The sequence below is a fragment of the Dermacentor silvarum genome, chromosome 6 (assembly GCF_013339745.2).
Source record: "Dermacentor silvarum isolate Dsil-2018 chromosome 6, BIME_Dsil_1.4, whole genome shotgun sequence".
In the NCBI taxonomy this organism is placed as follows: Eukaryota; Metazoa; Arthropoda; class Arachnida; order Ixodida; family Ixodidae; genus Dermacentor; species Dermacentor silvarum.
Window position 1 is genome coordinate 28,180,532 of NC_051159.1, and position 19,070 is coordinate 28,199,601.

The 19,070-nt window shown below is 47.6% G+C and overlaps 1 protein-coding gene across 5 annotated transcripts in view; it reads right to left on the bottom strand.

The window, feature by feature from the left end:
* LOC119455349 (talin-2) overlaps positions 1 to 19,070 on the bottom strand; it is a 324,493-nt gene that overhangs the window by 47,340 nt on the left and 258,083 nt on the right. For all 5 annotated transcript variants that reach the window (XM_049668712.1, XM_049668713.1, XM_037716732.2 and 2 more), the window contains exons 43-45: positions 13,755 to 13,974; positions 9,363 to 9,509; positions 8,164 to 8,643 (exon numbers count right to left, since the gene is read on the bottom strand). In XM_049668712.1, coding sequence (XP_049524669.1) covers positions 8,164 to 8,643; positions 9,363 to 9,509; positions 13,755 to 13,974 — 847 coding nt within the window. The remainder of the gene's footprint in view (positions 1 to 8,163; positions 8,644 to 9,362; positions 9,510 to 13,754; positions 13,975 to 19,070) is intronic.

Here is a 19,070-nt window from a genome sequence, read left to right on the forward strand (position 1 = left end):
CAACAAATGAACTTAGAATGATAAAGTATTCTTCGAAAACTCTGCTGTCGTTAATTACACTGCAATAGGTGAATTATTAGAAGAGAAAACGAAGCTCAAAGTTAGTTACTGAATTTCGCGCGGAAGCCCCAACGTTAGAATTTCAATGTGGAGTCACGACTTCCAAAGTAATTTTTCGTATTTGGGCCTCGTTGGCTCAGTAAAAGTTCGTGAAACTTGCCATATTCAGTGTTGGGCTCCTTTAGAACACAATGCAGTCAATCTTTACCGCTAAAGAATTAACTGGGACCTAGAGGACGAAGTCAAAATCCATGACGTCACGGTGAGCTGGTGCGGGAACTTCAAGGTGGTGTCGCCACTTGCCTTCTGTGTTTTTCGTTTCTTTCTGGCTTACCAAGCGGCTTCACGTGGTAAGAGTGGTGTTTTCGGTATTGTGGAAGGGTAATCTACTGATAGAGAAGAAATAATTTTTCCCTTTAGTGTCCCTTTAAAACATCGAGGTTTCTGTGACTTCCCTATCACAAATAGGGGGAGCTTCTCTGTTCCACTCATGTTGGCCCCGAGCAACACCGTCACGCGCTCTTTCCTGCACTTTCCACCTGCGCACGCGTCCCCCTTGTACGTGATAGATTTGTCGGGTAAGAGTTTAAAAAACAAGGCGATCTCATCAGCATTGAAAATATCTGATGGTGTGTACCTGTTCAGGGGGTCTAGTAGCACACCATTCCGCCACACGGTGCAGGCTTCTGCGTCTACAGCTTTGGCTTCGCCGCATACACTGCTCAAAACGAGATCGTGTCTCTTTCCCTGAAGCGGTGAAACCATCCGTCTGAAGCGGCGAAGTCGGGAGACATTCAGACGTTGCGTGAAATCAGCCGCCTTCGCTACGATGATGGGGCCACTCAATGGGTTATCCTGTCTCCGTTTTTTCTTCATCCATGAGAGTAACACTGCCTCCTGGTCCGGGTGCTTAGCCGTACGGAGCATTTTCCAATCCTTGGCGAAAGTTTCAGCTGCATAGGAGTCCTCAATCATCGTCTTATTCCGGATGTATGCCGACAGCGTGCTTCTTGGTATATCGTGCTTCTTGGTGATTTCGTTCTTGCTCAATTTCCCTGCATCCACTTCCCACAGAATTTCCAATTTCTCCTTCAATGTTTTAGCACGGTACTTGCCACGCGACAACATAGTGGCACGCGAGCAGTGTTGGCCTGCGACGAACACGTCCCGCCAGGGACAGAACAAAAGAGAGCAACGGTGCACCCGTCGTAGGCTTAGACGTTCTGAGTGCACTAGCGACGGAGAGAGAGTGGCCGACCTTGGGGTTGCCACCGGACGCACTGGGTATCCCACTGTCCACGACGATGCGGCAGAGCATTTGCGAATAAAGGCAAGTGCTGCCCCCTAAAAACACGCGATGATGATAGCGTATGTCGCGCCATCTGTCGCTTAACAGCGGAGACTGTGAGCTGGCTACGGCGGCATGCAGTTCGAATTATCCGTGGCGGACTGGATTAGCCTTCGAATTAATGAGCTTTTCAATACATGGGGCTCTATGGAGCATGGCCGGACCGTGCCACTTAGTTCAAATTATTCGGAAATTCGAATTAACGAGGTGTGAATTAACGAGCTTTTACTGTATATGTGTTGGAGAGTCACGAAGCAACCTCCAAGCTTTGTTTTGTTTTTTCCGTGCTTTTCTACATTCGTTGTTCCACCATAGGATGCGATGTTTATTGGCTAGCCTGTTAGATTGTTGAATGCATTTTGTGGCAGCCTCTGCTACAAACCCTAGGTGAGCCACATCATCGTCTATATTAAAACCAGCTATGCCATCCCGACTTAAATATGTGATATCTCGGAAGGGTACTCAGTTCGCTGGTTTAACCTTCCATCGGGGAACATGTGGGGAACATTCGACCTGTTTTGTAGCATTTAAGACTATTGGGAAGTGATCATTTCCATAAGGGTTCTAATAACATTCCAATCGAGGTATGGCATGAGTGTGCTGGATAGTATGCTCAAGTCAATTGAGGAGTAGGTTTTATGTGCGACGCTATAGTATGTCGTCTCCTTTTTGAGTAAGCATGCGTCTGAGGAAAAGAGGAAGTTTTCTATTAAACACTTTCTTCCATTGCAACAGTAGTCTCCAAGTGTTCATCATCATCATCAAGTGTTATGCGCATTTAATCTCCACTAACTATGTATGGCTCTGGAAGCTAAACAATGTAGTTCTGAAATTTGGTTTTATGAAGTTGAGAAGTGGGAGGGATGTGTATAGAGCTGACCGTGACTAGCTTATCAAACAACACCTCTCAGACAGCAATTGCCTCTAGGGGTGTACGGAGTACTAGTTCCCGGCAGGCAACACCTCTATCAACTATGACAGCCACACAACCAGATGACGGGAAAGTGTCATCACAGCTTTTACGAAAAATAGCGCATTGTCATAAAATTTTTTTTGCATACGTTTGAGGTGTGTTTCTCGAACACACAGCCCCCTCGGACTAAATGTGCGAAGTTCTTTAAGATCTTAAAGATTGTGAAGAAGATCTCCGACGTTCCATTGAACTATTTGAGTGCCCATATTAAAAAAGGAGTTTCGTGCATCTTTAAAAAAACCTTTTCAGGCTCTGTGATGCGGGGTTTCTCTTTTTTGGAGCGGTCGAGAGATTCTCGCCGCTCCTTAGGTACTGGCTGCACAGTCTGGCTGGAAGTCGTGTCCATCGCCTCTTGCGCGCGCTGACACCGGTGCTCTTGCGAGCGATTTGTTCACAGGGAAGGCCTCGCCCCGAGAGACGAATCCCTCGAGGACACCAGCCGGGAGGTCGATGGGCGTGTCTTGGATGGCGGAGCAGTGTTAACTGCAACCACCAAGGGGCCAGTTGATGTTGCCGCTGGCTCACTGCGAGCGGGTCAGACAGCTGCCAGAAGACATTGTGACACTGCCCCTTGATGCGCCACTTGGGCAAAGCTATTCTTCCGCAGGTAGGACACCAGCCTGTGTGCCTCATTAAACAATATGTTCTCCTAGACTTACAGTGCAACTATTTCTTTTTCTTTTTTCCAGGTAGGGCACGACCACGAGTATGCGGAATGCTCCCCCCATCACAGTTCACACAATGTAGATCATTCTCACATGTTTCAGATGGGTGTTCATGAACGCTGCATTTAGCACAGGTCAGTCGACCTCGGAAGTTGTGGTAACCATGGCCGAATCTTCAGCATCTGAACCATCTCAGAGGGTTTGGCACGTGTGGCGTGACATGGATCTTCACATACCCGGCCTCAATGGTCTTGGGTAGCGCACTTGATCCAAAGGTGTTTCACTTGACTTTCTTTTCCATTGGTCCTCATCTTAACTCATTTTACCTCGGATGGTGTGCATGGTATGGTGAGGGATGACTGTGACTGGAATTTCTCCGAAAGACACTAGATTAGGTAGCTTTTCATACTGCTTTTTATCGCGGTGCTCCAAGAGGAGACCGCTGTTGACCAACTTCGTAGCCTAGTAACCTGGACCTATAGCTTCTGTCATACATTGGGAAATGAGAAACGGTGAGATGACTCTCAGTGTCTTCTCCGGTCTCTCACTATGTATTATGTGATAGTGCAGGAAATTCTCTCTTTGGTGACCAAGAAACTTGAAACTTCTTTGGCGCGCCCTCGTTTCTGGGAGTGATCTGGGAGTTGGGGGAAGGAACTAGCCATGAAGGTATCCTTATTTCAGCAGTAAGGCCAGCCACCACCATGGAGCCCAACAAGGGGACGCCGCAGAAAGTGTACAATAGGTGCTGCAAATGTCAGTTGCACGTTACTGCTACAGTCTGTGGGGATTATGGAAACCGATAATTCCGCACGTCCAGAGGCGCGCCAGGAGACGCGAGTAGAGCAGACGCTCCTTGCACGGTTCTCCCGCTCGGGAAGGCCAGGCGGCTTCCCGGCGGCGCGAGCTCACCCCCTCCCTTCGAACCGGTCACATACGTAGACCGTCACGTGGCCGCGGAGTCCCGCGCCCATTGGACCAAGCCCAGAACGAGGCGGGGCGGTCGCGATCGGCGCGACCGGCGCACGCCGGGGACGGAGGAGACGACTGCGAGCCGTGACGAAGGACGGAGCTCAGGTAACCATCTCGTTCCCTTCCTTTGTCGTGCCCTACCTCGTTCGACCACGCTCGACCTCGACAAACGTCGAGGTCGACTCTATAGCCTGCTTCCAAGCAAATTCCCCCTGGAGCAATAAACCCTGTTTGTACTTGTTACACTATCGTGCGTTGTCGTGTTTCTGCCAATCCTGATACCGCCGAACCACGGTAGTACAGGGCAAGCACAAGGGAGTTGGCCGTCAAGCCTAAGCCTTAGGGACAAAGGCGGCTTGAGAGAACCCGGAGACTACAAGTTGAATCTATTTATAACGACCTCGATTAGTACCGCAAAAAGTGGTCATTATATCAGAAGTTCGATGTGTATGGGCTTGCCCTAAAATATGCTAAAGAATTAACGGCACTGGAGCTGGCACTGGCAGTTGTTACAATTCGGTAGCACATTGGTCCGCAAACCAGATTCTCAGGTCATTTTTGTCCCTGTGTGTTTCTGCACCTAGCTGCAAATTTCTGTTAGAAACGTTCATCTAAAGAATGAAATGTGGTGTCATAGAGTGCTTTCAAAATGGCCCCCGGTTCCACTCGCCTGTGATTTCGAAACTGCGAGTGCAGCCGCCATTATTTATTCAAGCGCGTGCAATATATTTTACTGCCAGTGGGACATGACTGTATTCTGCCCATGAGAGTAAAGCGTTCTGGTTGGCCGGAAGCATAAACTTCGGAAACCACTGTGGCATGCCGCCATTCTGCAAAGGTCTCGGACATCGTGGTCTCGGTGCTATAACGGCATGTCAGCCACACAAGAGCTGTAAAGCTACATTATCTATGTCGCTTCGGGCAAAAAAATGTTGATGTTTGAAAAGTAGAATGTCCCCGCGAATCAATATCAGTAATCGGCAATGCGTAAACAAAGCGTCGCTGAATCGTGATCTCCTGATAACGGCGTAGTAACCACTGACCCTTTGCAACGTTGCATGGTGGCGGCTCAAGGCACAGCGTTCTCACCGACTTGGGTCGCGTGAATATCGACACTAATGATAGCAACATTAAGCGACCATTGTTCCCACGGTGGAAGGACATAGATGGTTGTTCCAAATCGTTGAAATAGCTGCAATGCACGTAGTGCCACACAGAAAATTGCGCAAAACTGAGAGTGTCACCGTCATGGCATCCGATATAGTTCCGGTGCAGGCGCCACTGCATGCCCCGCTCCATGCTGTTTATGCTGTATGCCCTGACTTGAAAGCGAGCGACTTTCTTTGCAGCTTCTGAAATCCGCATGTGGCAGTTGCTCGCTTATCTCGAAGGCCATGTCATCGTCGTGGTTGGACTGCAGCGGGGCGAGCGCTGCCGTGTGCCCAGTTTGGTTGTGCTTCTGTGTTTTGGCACTTCGTGTAAACCCTCTTTTTACCGTGACCGGGTTCGCAGCATTCGTTGTAACAGTAAGGTAATTAAAAAATTTTCGTTATATCTGGAAGCAGTTTAAATTGGCAGGGTAAAAAAATCCTAAATACACTGAATTGTGGTCGTTATAACCGACGCACCCAGGGGTTTGCCGCCTCTACCGAGGGGCAATAAGGGTCCATGCTCCTGGCATCGGCTCAACCCCCAGGATCCCCTTTTCCCCGGTCATGGCTAGCCACACACGGTTAAGCGCGGGAGGGTCCGACCCCCATGTGCTCGAGTACGTGGTGTCGCAACACACCAAACGCCTGCTGATGCAGACGCTCCTACAGGGACATGGTGGGTGGGCTATGCAGTGTGAGTAGAGTAGGATGGCAGTGCGTGCTCAAGACACTATTGCCCCAGGCTAGTGGTCTGGCATAAAGCAGCACCACCATTCTCAGCAGCTGACCACACAAGACCCAAATGCAAAATATCATATCTTTTGTTCACTACTGCATGAAGTCAAGGCATCAAATTGAAGCCCGTCCGCTCACTCACATTTTGCTGGACAGACAAAACAAGTATGCTAGTAACAAGACAAAAAATGCAAACAAAACCATTAGGAATGTGGATGTGCATGAGGAAGAAAAAAAACTGCCTTAGCTCGACACGTGCTGGCGAGCTGAAGTTCTTCACCACTCAGAGAAGCAGATTGATGCACGTGTTATTTTTCCTTCTAATATCAAAAGCTTCAATGACTTGCAGAGGCCTTTTAGTCCACCTTGAATGATTGAAAACAGGGCTACTACAGTAGACTTCTATTAAGACTCCGGTTAATTCGATTTTTTTGGTAATGTGATCCCGACCAAAAGTTTTAGGCTAATGCCCGTGCATTTTTATGGGCCAATACATTTGTTATTTTGATTATAAAATTGGCCTTCGCCGGATAATTCAAACTTGGTCAGTCAGCATGCAAGCGCCTGACCCCTATGGTAACCCCTTTAGCGGCAGTGTCTGTCTCAGCAGGGCTTAGGGGAAAGTGAATGCACTGAACACGCCACCACCTCCCATCAAAAACACTTATTTTCGGCTTGCCCTAGGAAGATTTTTAAGCAATAACCGTACCTCACAATGTCTGATTATGGTAGTTACCCGTTTCCAATGCTCACATTTTCTTTCGTCAAGAAAATTGGGCCGAAAATTGCCAGCGCGGTGTAATCGCATCTGAAACCAAATCAGCCTTCACAATGTTCGTATGCTTTACTGCAAACACTCACGTACTGCGGCGAAGCTGACTTTAGAAAAACGGCTGCCATTGTGCAACACATATTTTTTTGTTAAAACATTGGGTGTGCGTTAGATTTCTACTTTGTTTAGGAGCTTTAATCTAATTATTACGTTAGTTTTTGGCTTTGGACACGAAGAAAGTGGCGCACGTTTGATTCAGGGGCATGTTAGACTCTGGAAAATGCTGCCAAATGAATTGGTGATGTGTTTTGGCATTTTAACAGCGGAACTGTTTAAGCTTGAGTTCCAGCCGTGCCCAGCGGCCGCTCAAAACTCGGCGCAGCTATGCAAAGCGAAGTAAAGAGAAGGAAAGGCTGAGGAGTGCACGTCATGGCGCAGGTGTTTAGGTGAGGAGGTGCACTGGGTGCTGAGGAGAGGCGATGGGGTTAGTGCAGCGCGCCCTTTCAGATAACGAACTACGCATCGCAGCACCAATGAGGCAACGCACAGAGCTGCTGCCGACGCCGTCCGCATTTTTCCGCGTTTGCTCCGAACGCGCGCGGTGTTCATGACTGCAGCCGATGCCTCTGGTGGTGGCTCGGCAGTTTCGACCAGAGAACTGGACACTCGTCGAGTAGCGTTGGAAGTCGCTGCCTGCGCTATGCACCCACGCTTGCACAACATACATTTACGGAAGCTATACGGTTGCATTATACCAACGATTGCACCACATCTTGCTATGGCGACAGAAAGAGAAAATGAGAAGGAGAGAAAAAGAAAGAGAAAGAAGGGGAGAGAGAGACAGAGAGAGAAAGAAAGAGAGACAAAAAGAAAAAGAAACAATATCAACTTTCTTGGCGAGGCGGGATTTGAACCCGGGTACTCATGGTCAGAAGGTGAGCGTCATACCCACTACACTATACACCCACACTTGCAGAGCTCCACTGTTTTATCAGATTTAACAAGTGTGGAACTGGCTTAATTTTTTTATGCATCATGTTTAATTCGACCTGCCGGATAATTCACTCAATGTTGTTGGTCCAATTCGGGTCAAATTAACGGAAGTCGACTGTACCACGCATAAAGGAATGTGCGTGTCTGGCTGCAGTCCTGTTCTCAGTGACAAAGTCGTATTGTCCTGTGCATGGTAGCAGAGAGCCTGAATATCATTGAAGCTTTACACATTAGGAGGATAAGAAACATCTGCATCACACAAGCATACCCGAGCTGCGAGTGATAAAAAACTAGCGTATATTGCAGGCATGTGTACACGTCAAGCAGTCTGCTTACCTGCGATGCGTACTTGCACTGTGTGACTAGCAGGCCAAGAAACTGCTTAGTCGTGAGTCAGCTAATGTCCTGCTATGCATCTTGCTTTGTGCCAGTGCTGCCATCGCGGGGATTCACCAGCTCTCTAACACAATTGGGCCTGCACTGAGGACACGTACCTTGGCCGAGTCCTTGAGGTGCGCCATGGCCGGGTGGTCGATGCCCTTGCCTGAGGCTGCCTTGGTGGCCTGCACCAGGTCACCCAGGGCCGCAGCGACGTCCTTGACGGCATTGACCAGCAGCACTTGGGCTTCCGGGTTGTGAGCGCCCAGTGAGGCTGCGCCCAGCTTGACTGCCTCGGCCAGCTGCACGATGGTAGAGACGGCATTCTGCGCAGCCACAGCCAGCTGTTCCTGACTGGATGCTGCGCCGGCCACCAGGGTCTTGGTGTCCTCCACCAGGGCCTTGGCCGTCTTGAGGATGTTCTCCCGGTGGTCGACAAACTGGTCGCCCTCCTTCTCTGAGTGCAGGGTGCCCGCAGTGGCAAACATGATGGTCGTGTCCAAGTCGCCAATGATGCCGCTCACAGTGCTGGCTGCGTTTATGCAGGCCTGGGTGCCTCGTGAGCCAGCCTGCAGGGCTGCCATGATGTGCGACACCTGCAGCACACCGTGAACACTCTTACTGCCTGCTACAGCACAATCATCGAGGATTAGGTCTATCAGCCAGCTGGCTGTGCAATAAAGGTGCTCTTGGTGTAACTGCAACACTGTGTGCTGCATCCTGGGTCTCTAAGGGCTAATAAAACGCCTTTTACAACACTGTCTGACACAATTCGACTCAAACTTGATTCGAGCTCAAATTTCGCTACTCCCACACCCATAGTCCATTCTGGGATGGCAACTCTAGAATCTACTGTCCAGACTGTTGAAACCATCCCACCACTGGTGAATACTAGTTGCGTCGTAACAACAGGCTTAAGTACAGACCACGCAGACTGAACAAGACTGCAGTTTCATTAAATTTGGTAAGGAAAGAAAAGTAAATTTTTTGAGTATCCACTCTGCAATGTAATGTTACATTAGTTTTCTTCATGATAGCTCACTGTTACCTTCATATAAGCCCTCTTACTTTATGTATGTACACTTTCTTGTGCTTGTAGGAACTGCATTTTCAAAAAGGTGCAGTTGTTAACACAGTGATGCCGTTTCTGTGTCTGCGTTGGTTTCATTGTTCAAAGAAATTCTTTCCCCTACAATTTCTATGGAATTCAGTCTTTTGATTCCCATTTGGATGCGAGATTTCACATCTGCTGCTCACTGCTGTTAACAGTCGCATCACCACTCTCCTGCCTAAACTGTGCCAGCTGGGGACGTGCCTTTTCCGAGACGAAGCGGGCGTTCTCAGCCAGCTCCCGCTGGGTGTAGATGTCCCCGGGGCTGCTCTGGCAAGCGCCGGCTGACTTGGTCAGGCTGATGCACGCCTTGCCCAGGTCTTGCACCCCAGCACGAATTCGTCCGGGAACCTGCACGCACCACAGAGGTCCAACAGACCAGGGCTCAAAACCCAAGATGCTTCTGTAGCATCTGACTTCTCAGGGTTCGCTGATGCTAAGAACAACGTCATTAAATAGCTTTTTAGCAGGGGTGTGCAAATACTCAAATATCATCATATTGAATAGTGAACATTCTAATAATTCGATTTGCGAATGGAATATCTACTATTTGATTTTTCGAATATTTGGTATATTCGGAGTAGAAACCTGTGCAGTGCTGCACGTTGCATGCGCGCAAGCGTCTGACTTCGTTGTTTTCATCACAATAGGAGCACGGAATGCACCGGGGATGGGCGGCCCCGGCTTATTCAGTAACGGACTTTGTCTCTGCGAGCACTTCTACTCTGTGCATGCACTCCCCAACATAGGCATGATGCAAGAATCGCACCCACAGAGCCCGAACTCTGCAATTCGCAGAACAGTGCTCTGTTGGCAGGGGCCAGCTCTGTCGGTACAAGGTTCATCTAGGTTAACAGGACCAATAAAAAAAATATTGCACCATGGACAGAGGGAACGTCAGCAAAAACGTTACGCATTTTGGAGAGTGATAAAGCACGTGCGAAGATTGGGCCAAGTAGCTGCCAGAAGGCATACAGATTGTGCTGGATATGTGGCCACAGAGAAAGGTACATGACGCAACGACGAAATTAACACCGTATTGACACGTGTACTATGTGACAGTATTAACAGCTGTCAATCTAACCTGTACGCGTGAACTCATGACCGATCACTGATGATCAGACACCCGTCTGAACATATTAGCAACATGCATTCTGCAACGGCTTGCGGCCCGTTACCCCATCGGTCAGCGCCAAATTTTCGTCACGGCCACGCTGCCAAGGCCATTAGCTCTAATTGGCACTGTTTTGCCGGGCGTCGGTGACTAAAGTTACATTTTGGTGCCAAAATGGCACAGATCTATTCGTAGCAGCCGTGCAACACTCAGAAAGCCACAAACTTCCTTGCAAATGAAAGCGAGTGGATGGGATGGCACCAAAGTTGCTCACAGATGGCTGCCATTTTAGCGACACACTGTACGGCGACCTCTCGTTTCCGACACAGTTCACAGACGCACATCGGTCCCTTTTTGTAGCTTCGAGCAACGTGTCACAAGACAAGGTTTGGATTTACACGGTGGGAACGAAAGTATCACGTGGCTAGTGTGCCGACTGCCCAGTTGCATACATTTGCGTGGATGGCGGATGGACGAGGAGGGGAGGGGAGCAGTGCGCTAACTTGCCATGACCTTTCTGATTAAAAATCTTTGACAGGTAGCAAACCAAGCTGAACCTACCAATGAAAGGTTGCCTAGCTGCTCTTTAGCGCCAATGTTGACCATGGTCGACCTGCACAGCATCAACAATGACTATGCGTGGAGCTGTGATCGAGTCACGTGACGCACGGTTCACGCTTTCGTTCGTTGCACTGATTGTCTTTGCGATAACCCACGTACCGTAAAGATGGGAAAGTCACTCTCTATTTTGGGGGAAAACTGGGAAGCAAAACTTTCTATGCAATAAAATATTGCTATAAAACACAGGTCCACATTAAGCTGAGAATCTCATTGGTATTCAGTTTCTATATTCAATATTTTCGACATTTGATTCGATACTTGGCATTTTTTCTTGTTTCGATTCGATTTGATATTCAATTCGAAATCTACTATTCGGTATTCGCACACCCCTAATTTCTGGGATAGTTATGAGTGAGACCATGCACCCAGGATGTTTGCTTCTGCAAAGGATCTGGTACAGCGCCCATGAACTTTCTTTTATTTTGCCTTTTTCTTCTTTCAATCACTTGTCCCTTTCCTCTGTGCAGGGTCGACCACTAGTCTGGCTACCCTTTCCTTATTTCCCTCTAGTATATAGCTCTACAGCTATTGAAATGCTACAATTTCCAAGGCACGTTTATGAAAGAGATCATCAAGCACCCAGAAGTTGCACGGTAATAATTTAAAAAAAAACTGCCCTGGTTTTAGAAAGAAAATTTTGCAGTGCAAGTACCCTAGTGGTACCAAACTCAGTCACACCATCCTGAATCGGGACGAATATTTATTCAACTGCAAAGCTTTCTGACAAACTTGTGTGGGTTTTCTCTTTTCACTTCGGGCCTCTTTTGGGTGGTTTTTCCTTCCAATGAAACTCTGCCCACCTTGCCGATTTGTGCACATCTCATTTGCTTGTTCAGAGCCTGTATGTGACTGCAAAACTTAAATTATACAAACAGCCAACAGGTATATGGCCAATTAAAGAGCAGCCTTACTAATGGTGATGACAAAGCATGACAGAAAGAATACACAAGGAAGGCAGGATTGAGTAACCACAGCCTACAGAAAAAAAGATACATATATTTCTGTTGCCGAGCTTCAGTTATGAGTATAAAGTTACTGGCTAAATATCTTCGGGCAACAATAAAATACAGGCAGCAATCGTCAGTTATTGGATCAGAACAAGAACAGAGGACGAGGAAGAAGATGTCTAGCGCAGGACTCCCTTTCTTTTGATAACATGGTCACATGAGAAAGACCGATGCAAGATCTCCGGCTGCAGTACAATCACACAGAAGTAATGCAGAGCAAATGCAATGTACACATCTGTTTCACATCTGACGAGAACTGTCTGTGCAAGTTCCACACGAAGCCATAGGTGGCTTGGAGTGAAGATCACTTCCAGTGTTCTGCCAGGTGTTGCCCACCTATTACAGAAAAGGTTTCCACGAAATATTTTTTTTGTTGAATATGTTTATTTTCAGTTAATTTGTGTATTTCAGTGTATACTTCAACTACAGCAACAGTTTGCATTGCAGTTTTCTTAACTCAGTGTAAGAAAAAAAAAAGTTATTATGCTGCTTGTTTGTAAAGCTCCACAGCTTTCCTCTTAAGTACCCATATAGAGAGTTTCAGCAAAAGCTTACAATATTCTCAGCACAGCGATGGACACGTTATTCACAGCAGCTGATAGATGTCACTACTAAAATTCCCATATTAGCAATTTAATTATTCCAGTGGAAATAAAGGTTATTCAACTTCCAAGGTGCAAGATTATTCTATTATCTGGGTGTGCCATATAACTAAACCAAAATATACAGTCAACAACCAATTTTCAGACGTCCGATTTTTCAGACATGGTCGATAATTCGGCTGCCTTCGAGGCACCGCCAGGTACCCCAAAGGGCCAATGTATAAGGATGTCTGAAATTTCGGATGCTGAAACCCTTTGCCGTCCAATTTTTTCTGGAATTTTCGCCATGACCGCAGGTTCGGAACGACATTAACTGAAGCCACCACCACTGCCATATTGATTATCTCGCAGCTTCGAACCAGCACTCTCGCATGCCCATCTGCTGGCAGTGGCAGCCACTGCAGCCAACGATAGTCCTAGCTGCTTCGATGTTCACTACCAAGTTTCTGGCTGTTTGGTTCTGTGTCTTCCATTAAAATAATTTGCCGATGTCAGCAATGGCACCAACTCCACCTTTGTCACCCTTGCCAATGGCTTTGAAGCGCAGAAAGGATCAAACCGCATAATGCCAGTTTCCAAAAGTCAGCTTCACGCTATACATGTTATGCGGTTAAGCACCTACAATGTATTGCAGTGAAGCATACCAAGAATGGAAAGGAGCCACTGTCACGGGTCACAGTATTCTATTCCTTAATTATACATGCGGTGCACCGCCACCTCCTGTCACAGTATGAGCACCAATACGCATGATAAGTGTACTGGCAGGCTTTCAGAGCTATTTCAGGTGCGCATCTGGCAATTTGAGCTCTTGGGGGCAGTAAAAAGATTGCATTCATTTTTTCGGACTGAACGATTCTTCAGATGATTTCATGGCCCCTAGGGAGTCTGAAAAATTGGACATTGACTGTATATTCTGACAAGATCGTCGGAATATATATGATGCAGGTTTGATTGCGCTCAGCACTAGAAAAATCTTAAAGGATAGTTTATAAAATTTTTTTTTTGTGATTGAAGAGTGGCAAATAACCAGTGGTGAAAATACTTGGTGACCAAAGTTGGCCCGACCAGTTTTGAACCCAAATCCCTCGGCATAGCAGCCTGATGATCTACCAATCAGCCCACAGACTACTCAGTAACCGAGGTTGGCATGAAAGAGGTTAAGCATGGACAGACAGACGTACAACAAAATGGATGAAGTTCCCAAAGAATGCTAATAGCATTAAAAGAGCTCTGAGAAGCTGCTTGCCCGCACCTCCACGCTGGTGCTGGTTGCCATGGCCCCTCGAGCATCCCCAGCCAGGGCAGCGTAGTGGTGCGACAGGTCGGCAGCCAGTGGTGTGAGGCGGGACGGGTCGTGGCTGGCGTGGGTGACCATGTCCTGCGCCACTCGAGCCACCTCCTTGGCCGACCGAACCATGCGCGTCTGGTAGTCCACGTATGACAGCTCCGGCTCCACCACACCACCACCATAGCTGTTGACCCCAAAACATAACAACACTGGTGGACAAGTTGAAAAGTCTGTGTGGCCCATTTGCTGGACTTGCAAACAGAAGCAGTTGCACTGAAAGATGCTCACGCAAATGAACATGCACTAGTACAGAAGCAGCAAAAGTTTGATACAGTAAAACCTCGTTAATTCGAGTATCACAAGACTGATAGAAATGTCTGAATTAACTGAATGTTGAATTATCGAGGTTATCACGAAAACAATAAACAAATGCTTACTACGTCGACAATCTTTTATTTACTGAACAAATCAGCAAATCCTGTTCGCGTTTTGTGCAAAAGCAGTTTAGATGCTGCAATTCTCGTCATCTCGTGACAGATTAGTGCTCGCAGCATCAAATTCCTCGTAACTTTCCTTGCGGTGCAACCGTGGCGCTCGTCTTCCTTCGAGACATGCTTTTCACTATTGCCTACATATCCCGATTATTTTTTAGCGAATGAGCTGCTCACTAACAGAATGTCCATCTATCGTGATGTAGCTCGCAGTCTTCTTACTCGACAGCATTCCCTGTGTTTATGACATCATGCGCGCAATGATTGCATTGAGTCAAAGCGAAACTCAGAAAATGTACAATTATGAACTAAAGGTGCATGATTTCCCTGTAGTTGCAGCTTTGCAATAAAACACTTTAGGTCAGTGCGATATACATCCTTTACAGGGAGGCATGCTCACAAGATTGCCTGCTTAGGGCATATGCCTGCTGGGCAGATTTAAGTCATGGAATAGCCGAATGAGCCAGGGTCAAACTACACGTGCAAGCACTGTGACAGGTGTGTGCTGCAGCCGGACTCCTCTCTCGCTCTTCCCTCTGGGCAAGCTATGCCATCTAGTGGGGCCCCTGCAAAGCTTGTGTGTGGCACGTGTAGGGTGACGCCCATACCAAGGCGCCGACGGCATGACATGTAAAGTTCTAAACACACTTGCAATTTTGGAGAGAATATAACTTCCATTATATTTTAGCTATCGTAATAATTAATATTTTGCCTAAAAGATAAATGCACGGAGTGCGCACTAAGCCCAATTTTAGTGTCATATTTTCTTTTCAGAAAATATTTTAGGGAGTTATATGCTTCACATGTGAACATAGCATTTCTTTTTCAGGCAACTATGATGGCTCTAACCCTAGTTCAAATTGACCTAGGACAATGGTTTATACTTTATCACACATCTTAGAAATTCTAGATTATGTCTATATCCTAGCCACTGCGTTCTGTTTCTTTGTACAGATGCTTAAATTATGGGGCCTTACGTGGCAAAACCACAATCTAATTACATACCTGCCAAGTTCGAAGAAACTAAATCCGGGAGATCTTCTGACCCCCTGGGGGGGGGGAGAGGCAGTTGGTTACACCCCCCCCCCTCCCCACGTCTATATTTTCAAGTACTGTCAGGAGAACTTCCTTACAGTTTTATTTACAGATATACAAATGACCACATGAACATCAATGTCTCACTTTTGCAAGCATTTCGTTGTAGCTCATTCTGTCTTCAAAAATTATTGAAAATTTAATTAAATTCTCGGGTCTTACATCCAACAACCACCACCTGATTATGAGGCACGCCGTAGTGGGGACCTAGATACAGGCGAATCTTCAAGGAAAAAAGGCCCTAAGTGCATTTTCTTTATTTAATCGCGCATGCGCAATATAGAGAGCAGGGCGCGCGTGAAGTTAAAGTGTAGCAGGGAACTCTGGATTAATTTCAACCACCCGGGGTTCTTTAAAACGTGCACCCAATGGACGGCACACGGGTGTTTTTGCATTTCGCTCCCAACTAAATGCAGCCGCCGCGGCCGAGATTTGATCCCACTAACTCGTGCTTCGCAGCGCAATGCCAAAGCCACTAAGCAACCACAGCGGGTGTTCAAAAATTCTTCAGATAATGTTTGATTGTAAGAAATTTCATTTCTTTCACATTTTGCGAGGATGACGTTTCCCAGCAGACGAGCGACACATGGACGAGTGTCACTGCATCCTCATATTTTTCCCGATGTTAAATTGCCGCTTGCATTCTGCTTTGCTCTATGGTATCAACAAAATACCCAACGTCACTTCGGCTAAGCACTACATTAAAAATACCTGAAGACACTTTTTGTGCTAGCGTTTCTTGCTTTTAAAGCCATGACTGACTGCGGGCCTGACTACGGCATTCACTCGCTAGCTTAAAGGCTAGGGTAGTGTACTAGAATATACACTGGGCCTCTTCGATTATCTGTTCCTGACAGTCCCGCAATGCCCGAGACAGTGCTTTCAGCCAATGAGCGCTGCGTATGCAGTCTCTCGGACAGTCTTGGACTGTCAGAGACGAATAATCGAAGAAGCCCACTGTAGCTAGGGCTACTAGGGCACCCAACAACCCCGTCAGCGTAAGGAGCGGCTCTATGGTTAACGAAATAGCGCATGTCTAAGGTTTCCCTATTACTTTCTTTGCAATTTTTTTTGCGATGAACTTCCAACTAGATTGGATTGGATTCTTTTTGTCAATGTGGCCTGACAAAGCACTGGACATGGATAGAAACGGGACACAACTGCAATTTCCCGGAGATTTTCCTGTCAACCGTACAATCGGAAGAAACATTCCAAATCTGGGAGTCTCCCGGGTAATCCGGGAGACTTGGCAGGTATGTGATTATGAGGCACGCCATAGTGGGGGACTCCAGAATAATTTCGACCACCTGGGGTTCTTTAACATGCACCTAAATCTAACTACACTGGTGTTTTCGTATTTCGCCCCCATCGAAATGCCGCCGCCGTGGCCGGGATTCGATCCCGCGACCTCGTGCTCAACAGCCCAACGCCATAGTCACTGAGCAACCACGGCGGGTTGTAGAGACGCTAATTTTTCTCCAAACCAAACAACCCTGTCTCTATGGTACATCCGGGACTGTTTGTCCTAGGACAAAAATAAGTACACTTTTGGAATCATCATCATCAGCCTATATTTATATCCACTGCAGGACGAAGGCATCTCCCTGCGATCTCCAATTACCTCTGTCTTGCGCTAGCTGATTCCAACTTGCGTCTGCGAATTTCCCAACTTCATCACTCCACCTAGTTTTCTGTCATCCTTGATTGCGCTTCCCTTCTCTTGGTATCCATTCTGTAACTCTAATGGTCCATCGGTTATCCATCCTACGCAGGGGCTCCTGAAGTATATCTGATCTGTGGGGGCGACCTCTGGGGACTTCTGTCGCATGATGTAGTTCACCTCCATCTCTCTCTTTTTATATATATATATATATACAGCTGAAGTTTTTGTTAACTTCACAGCCAATACTCCGGAACTTCGATCCTTCGTCTTCAACGGAGATTCATACAGACGCAAGTGGCGTCGGCATCGGTGCCGTTCTCGTTCAGCGCTCTGGAAACAAAGAACATGTCGTCGCGTACGCAAGCCGTTCTTTAAGCAAGCCGGAACACAACTACACTGTAGCGGAACAAGAATGCCTAGCGGTAGTATTTGCCGTGCAGCGGTTTCGCTCGTACGTATATGGTCGCCCGTTCACCATCGTCACAGATCACCATTTTCTGTGCTGGCTGGTCAATCTTCGTGACCCATCCGGTCGCCTCGCGCGATGGGCCCTTCGTGTACAGGGATATGTGTTCACTATTTTGTACAAGAGTGGTCGTCAACACGCTGATGCGGATTGCCTTTCTAGGATGCCACAACGTACGACGAACTGTGAAGCCGACAACTTTGACCACCTTGTCGCTTCGCTGTCGCCTGACTTTCCCGATGCCTTGACATTCGCCGTAGAGCAGCGCAAAGACCCAAGCTTGAACGCTTTTTTCTCTGCCACACAAGGGCCTGTATCCGAAGGCTGATTTTGCGTCCGAGACTGTCTTCTTTACAAGAGGAATTTATCAACGACGGGCTTCCCTTTTCTACTGGTGGTTCCGCAGTCTCTTCAAACATCTGTTCTGCGCGTTACGCACGATGACCCGACCTCAGGTCACTTAGGGACCACGCGAACACTTAGTCGCACAAAGGAACGATTCTACTGGCCTGAAATGCGCAAAACAATTGACACCTATGTGGCCAGTTGTACGCAGTGTCAGAGCCACAAGCGACCTACCTCAGCTCCAGTCGGTCACCTACAGCCAGTAAAGCACCCCAGTTCCCCTTTTGAAAAAGTCGGCATAGACCTGATCGGGCTGTTTCCGCATTCTTCGAAAGGAAACCGGTGGATAATTGTGTGTGCCGACTACCTGACGTGGTACTGTGAAACCGCAGCCCTTTCCTCCGCCACTGCTGCGCAGGTTTCTGATTTTATGCTTCATTCAATCATACTCCGACACGGGCCACCTCGCGTGATAATAAGTGACCGTGGCCGCCAATTTATTGCAGATGTTGTGGAAGAATTGCTGCGTTCGTGTGTCTCCAAGTTCCGACACTCAACAGCTTCTAATCCACAAACGAATGGCCTCACCGAGTGCACAAACCGAACGTTGATCAACATGTTTCGGACCACAAGAACTGGGATGAAGTATTACCGTTTGTGACTACGCTTTCAACTCTGCGAAACACGAAACGACCGGTTTCAGCCCTTTCTTCCTTCTTTACGCGCGCCAACCTCGTCATACGCTGGACACTATCTTTCCTTTTGTGATCCATGACGATTTGTCTATTGCAGAGACATTGTGTCGTGCAGAAGAGGCTCGTCGACTTGCTCTCTTACGTACATTGGCCGCGCAAGACCACTCTAAAACACGCTACGACAGTCAACGCCAGCATGTTACCTACGTTCTCAGTGACCTCGTATGGCTGTGGACTCCAATACACTGACGTGGCTTGAGCCAAAAGCTACTTGCAGACTATGCCGGGCCCTACGTTATCCTCGATCGTCTAAGTGAAGTGAACTACACAATTGCACGTCTCACTTCAAATGGCCGTCGTTCATGCAAGACTGAGGTGATGCATATTGCCCGCTTGAAGCCGTTCACACGAAAGAAGCAGGAGTGACTTGCCCGGCGGGCTTCGTCTGGGAGAGGAGGAATGTTACGCAGTGTCACTGCCAGTGAAAAGTGAGGGAAGCGAGTGAGGAGAAAGAGGAAGACGACG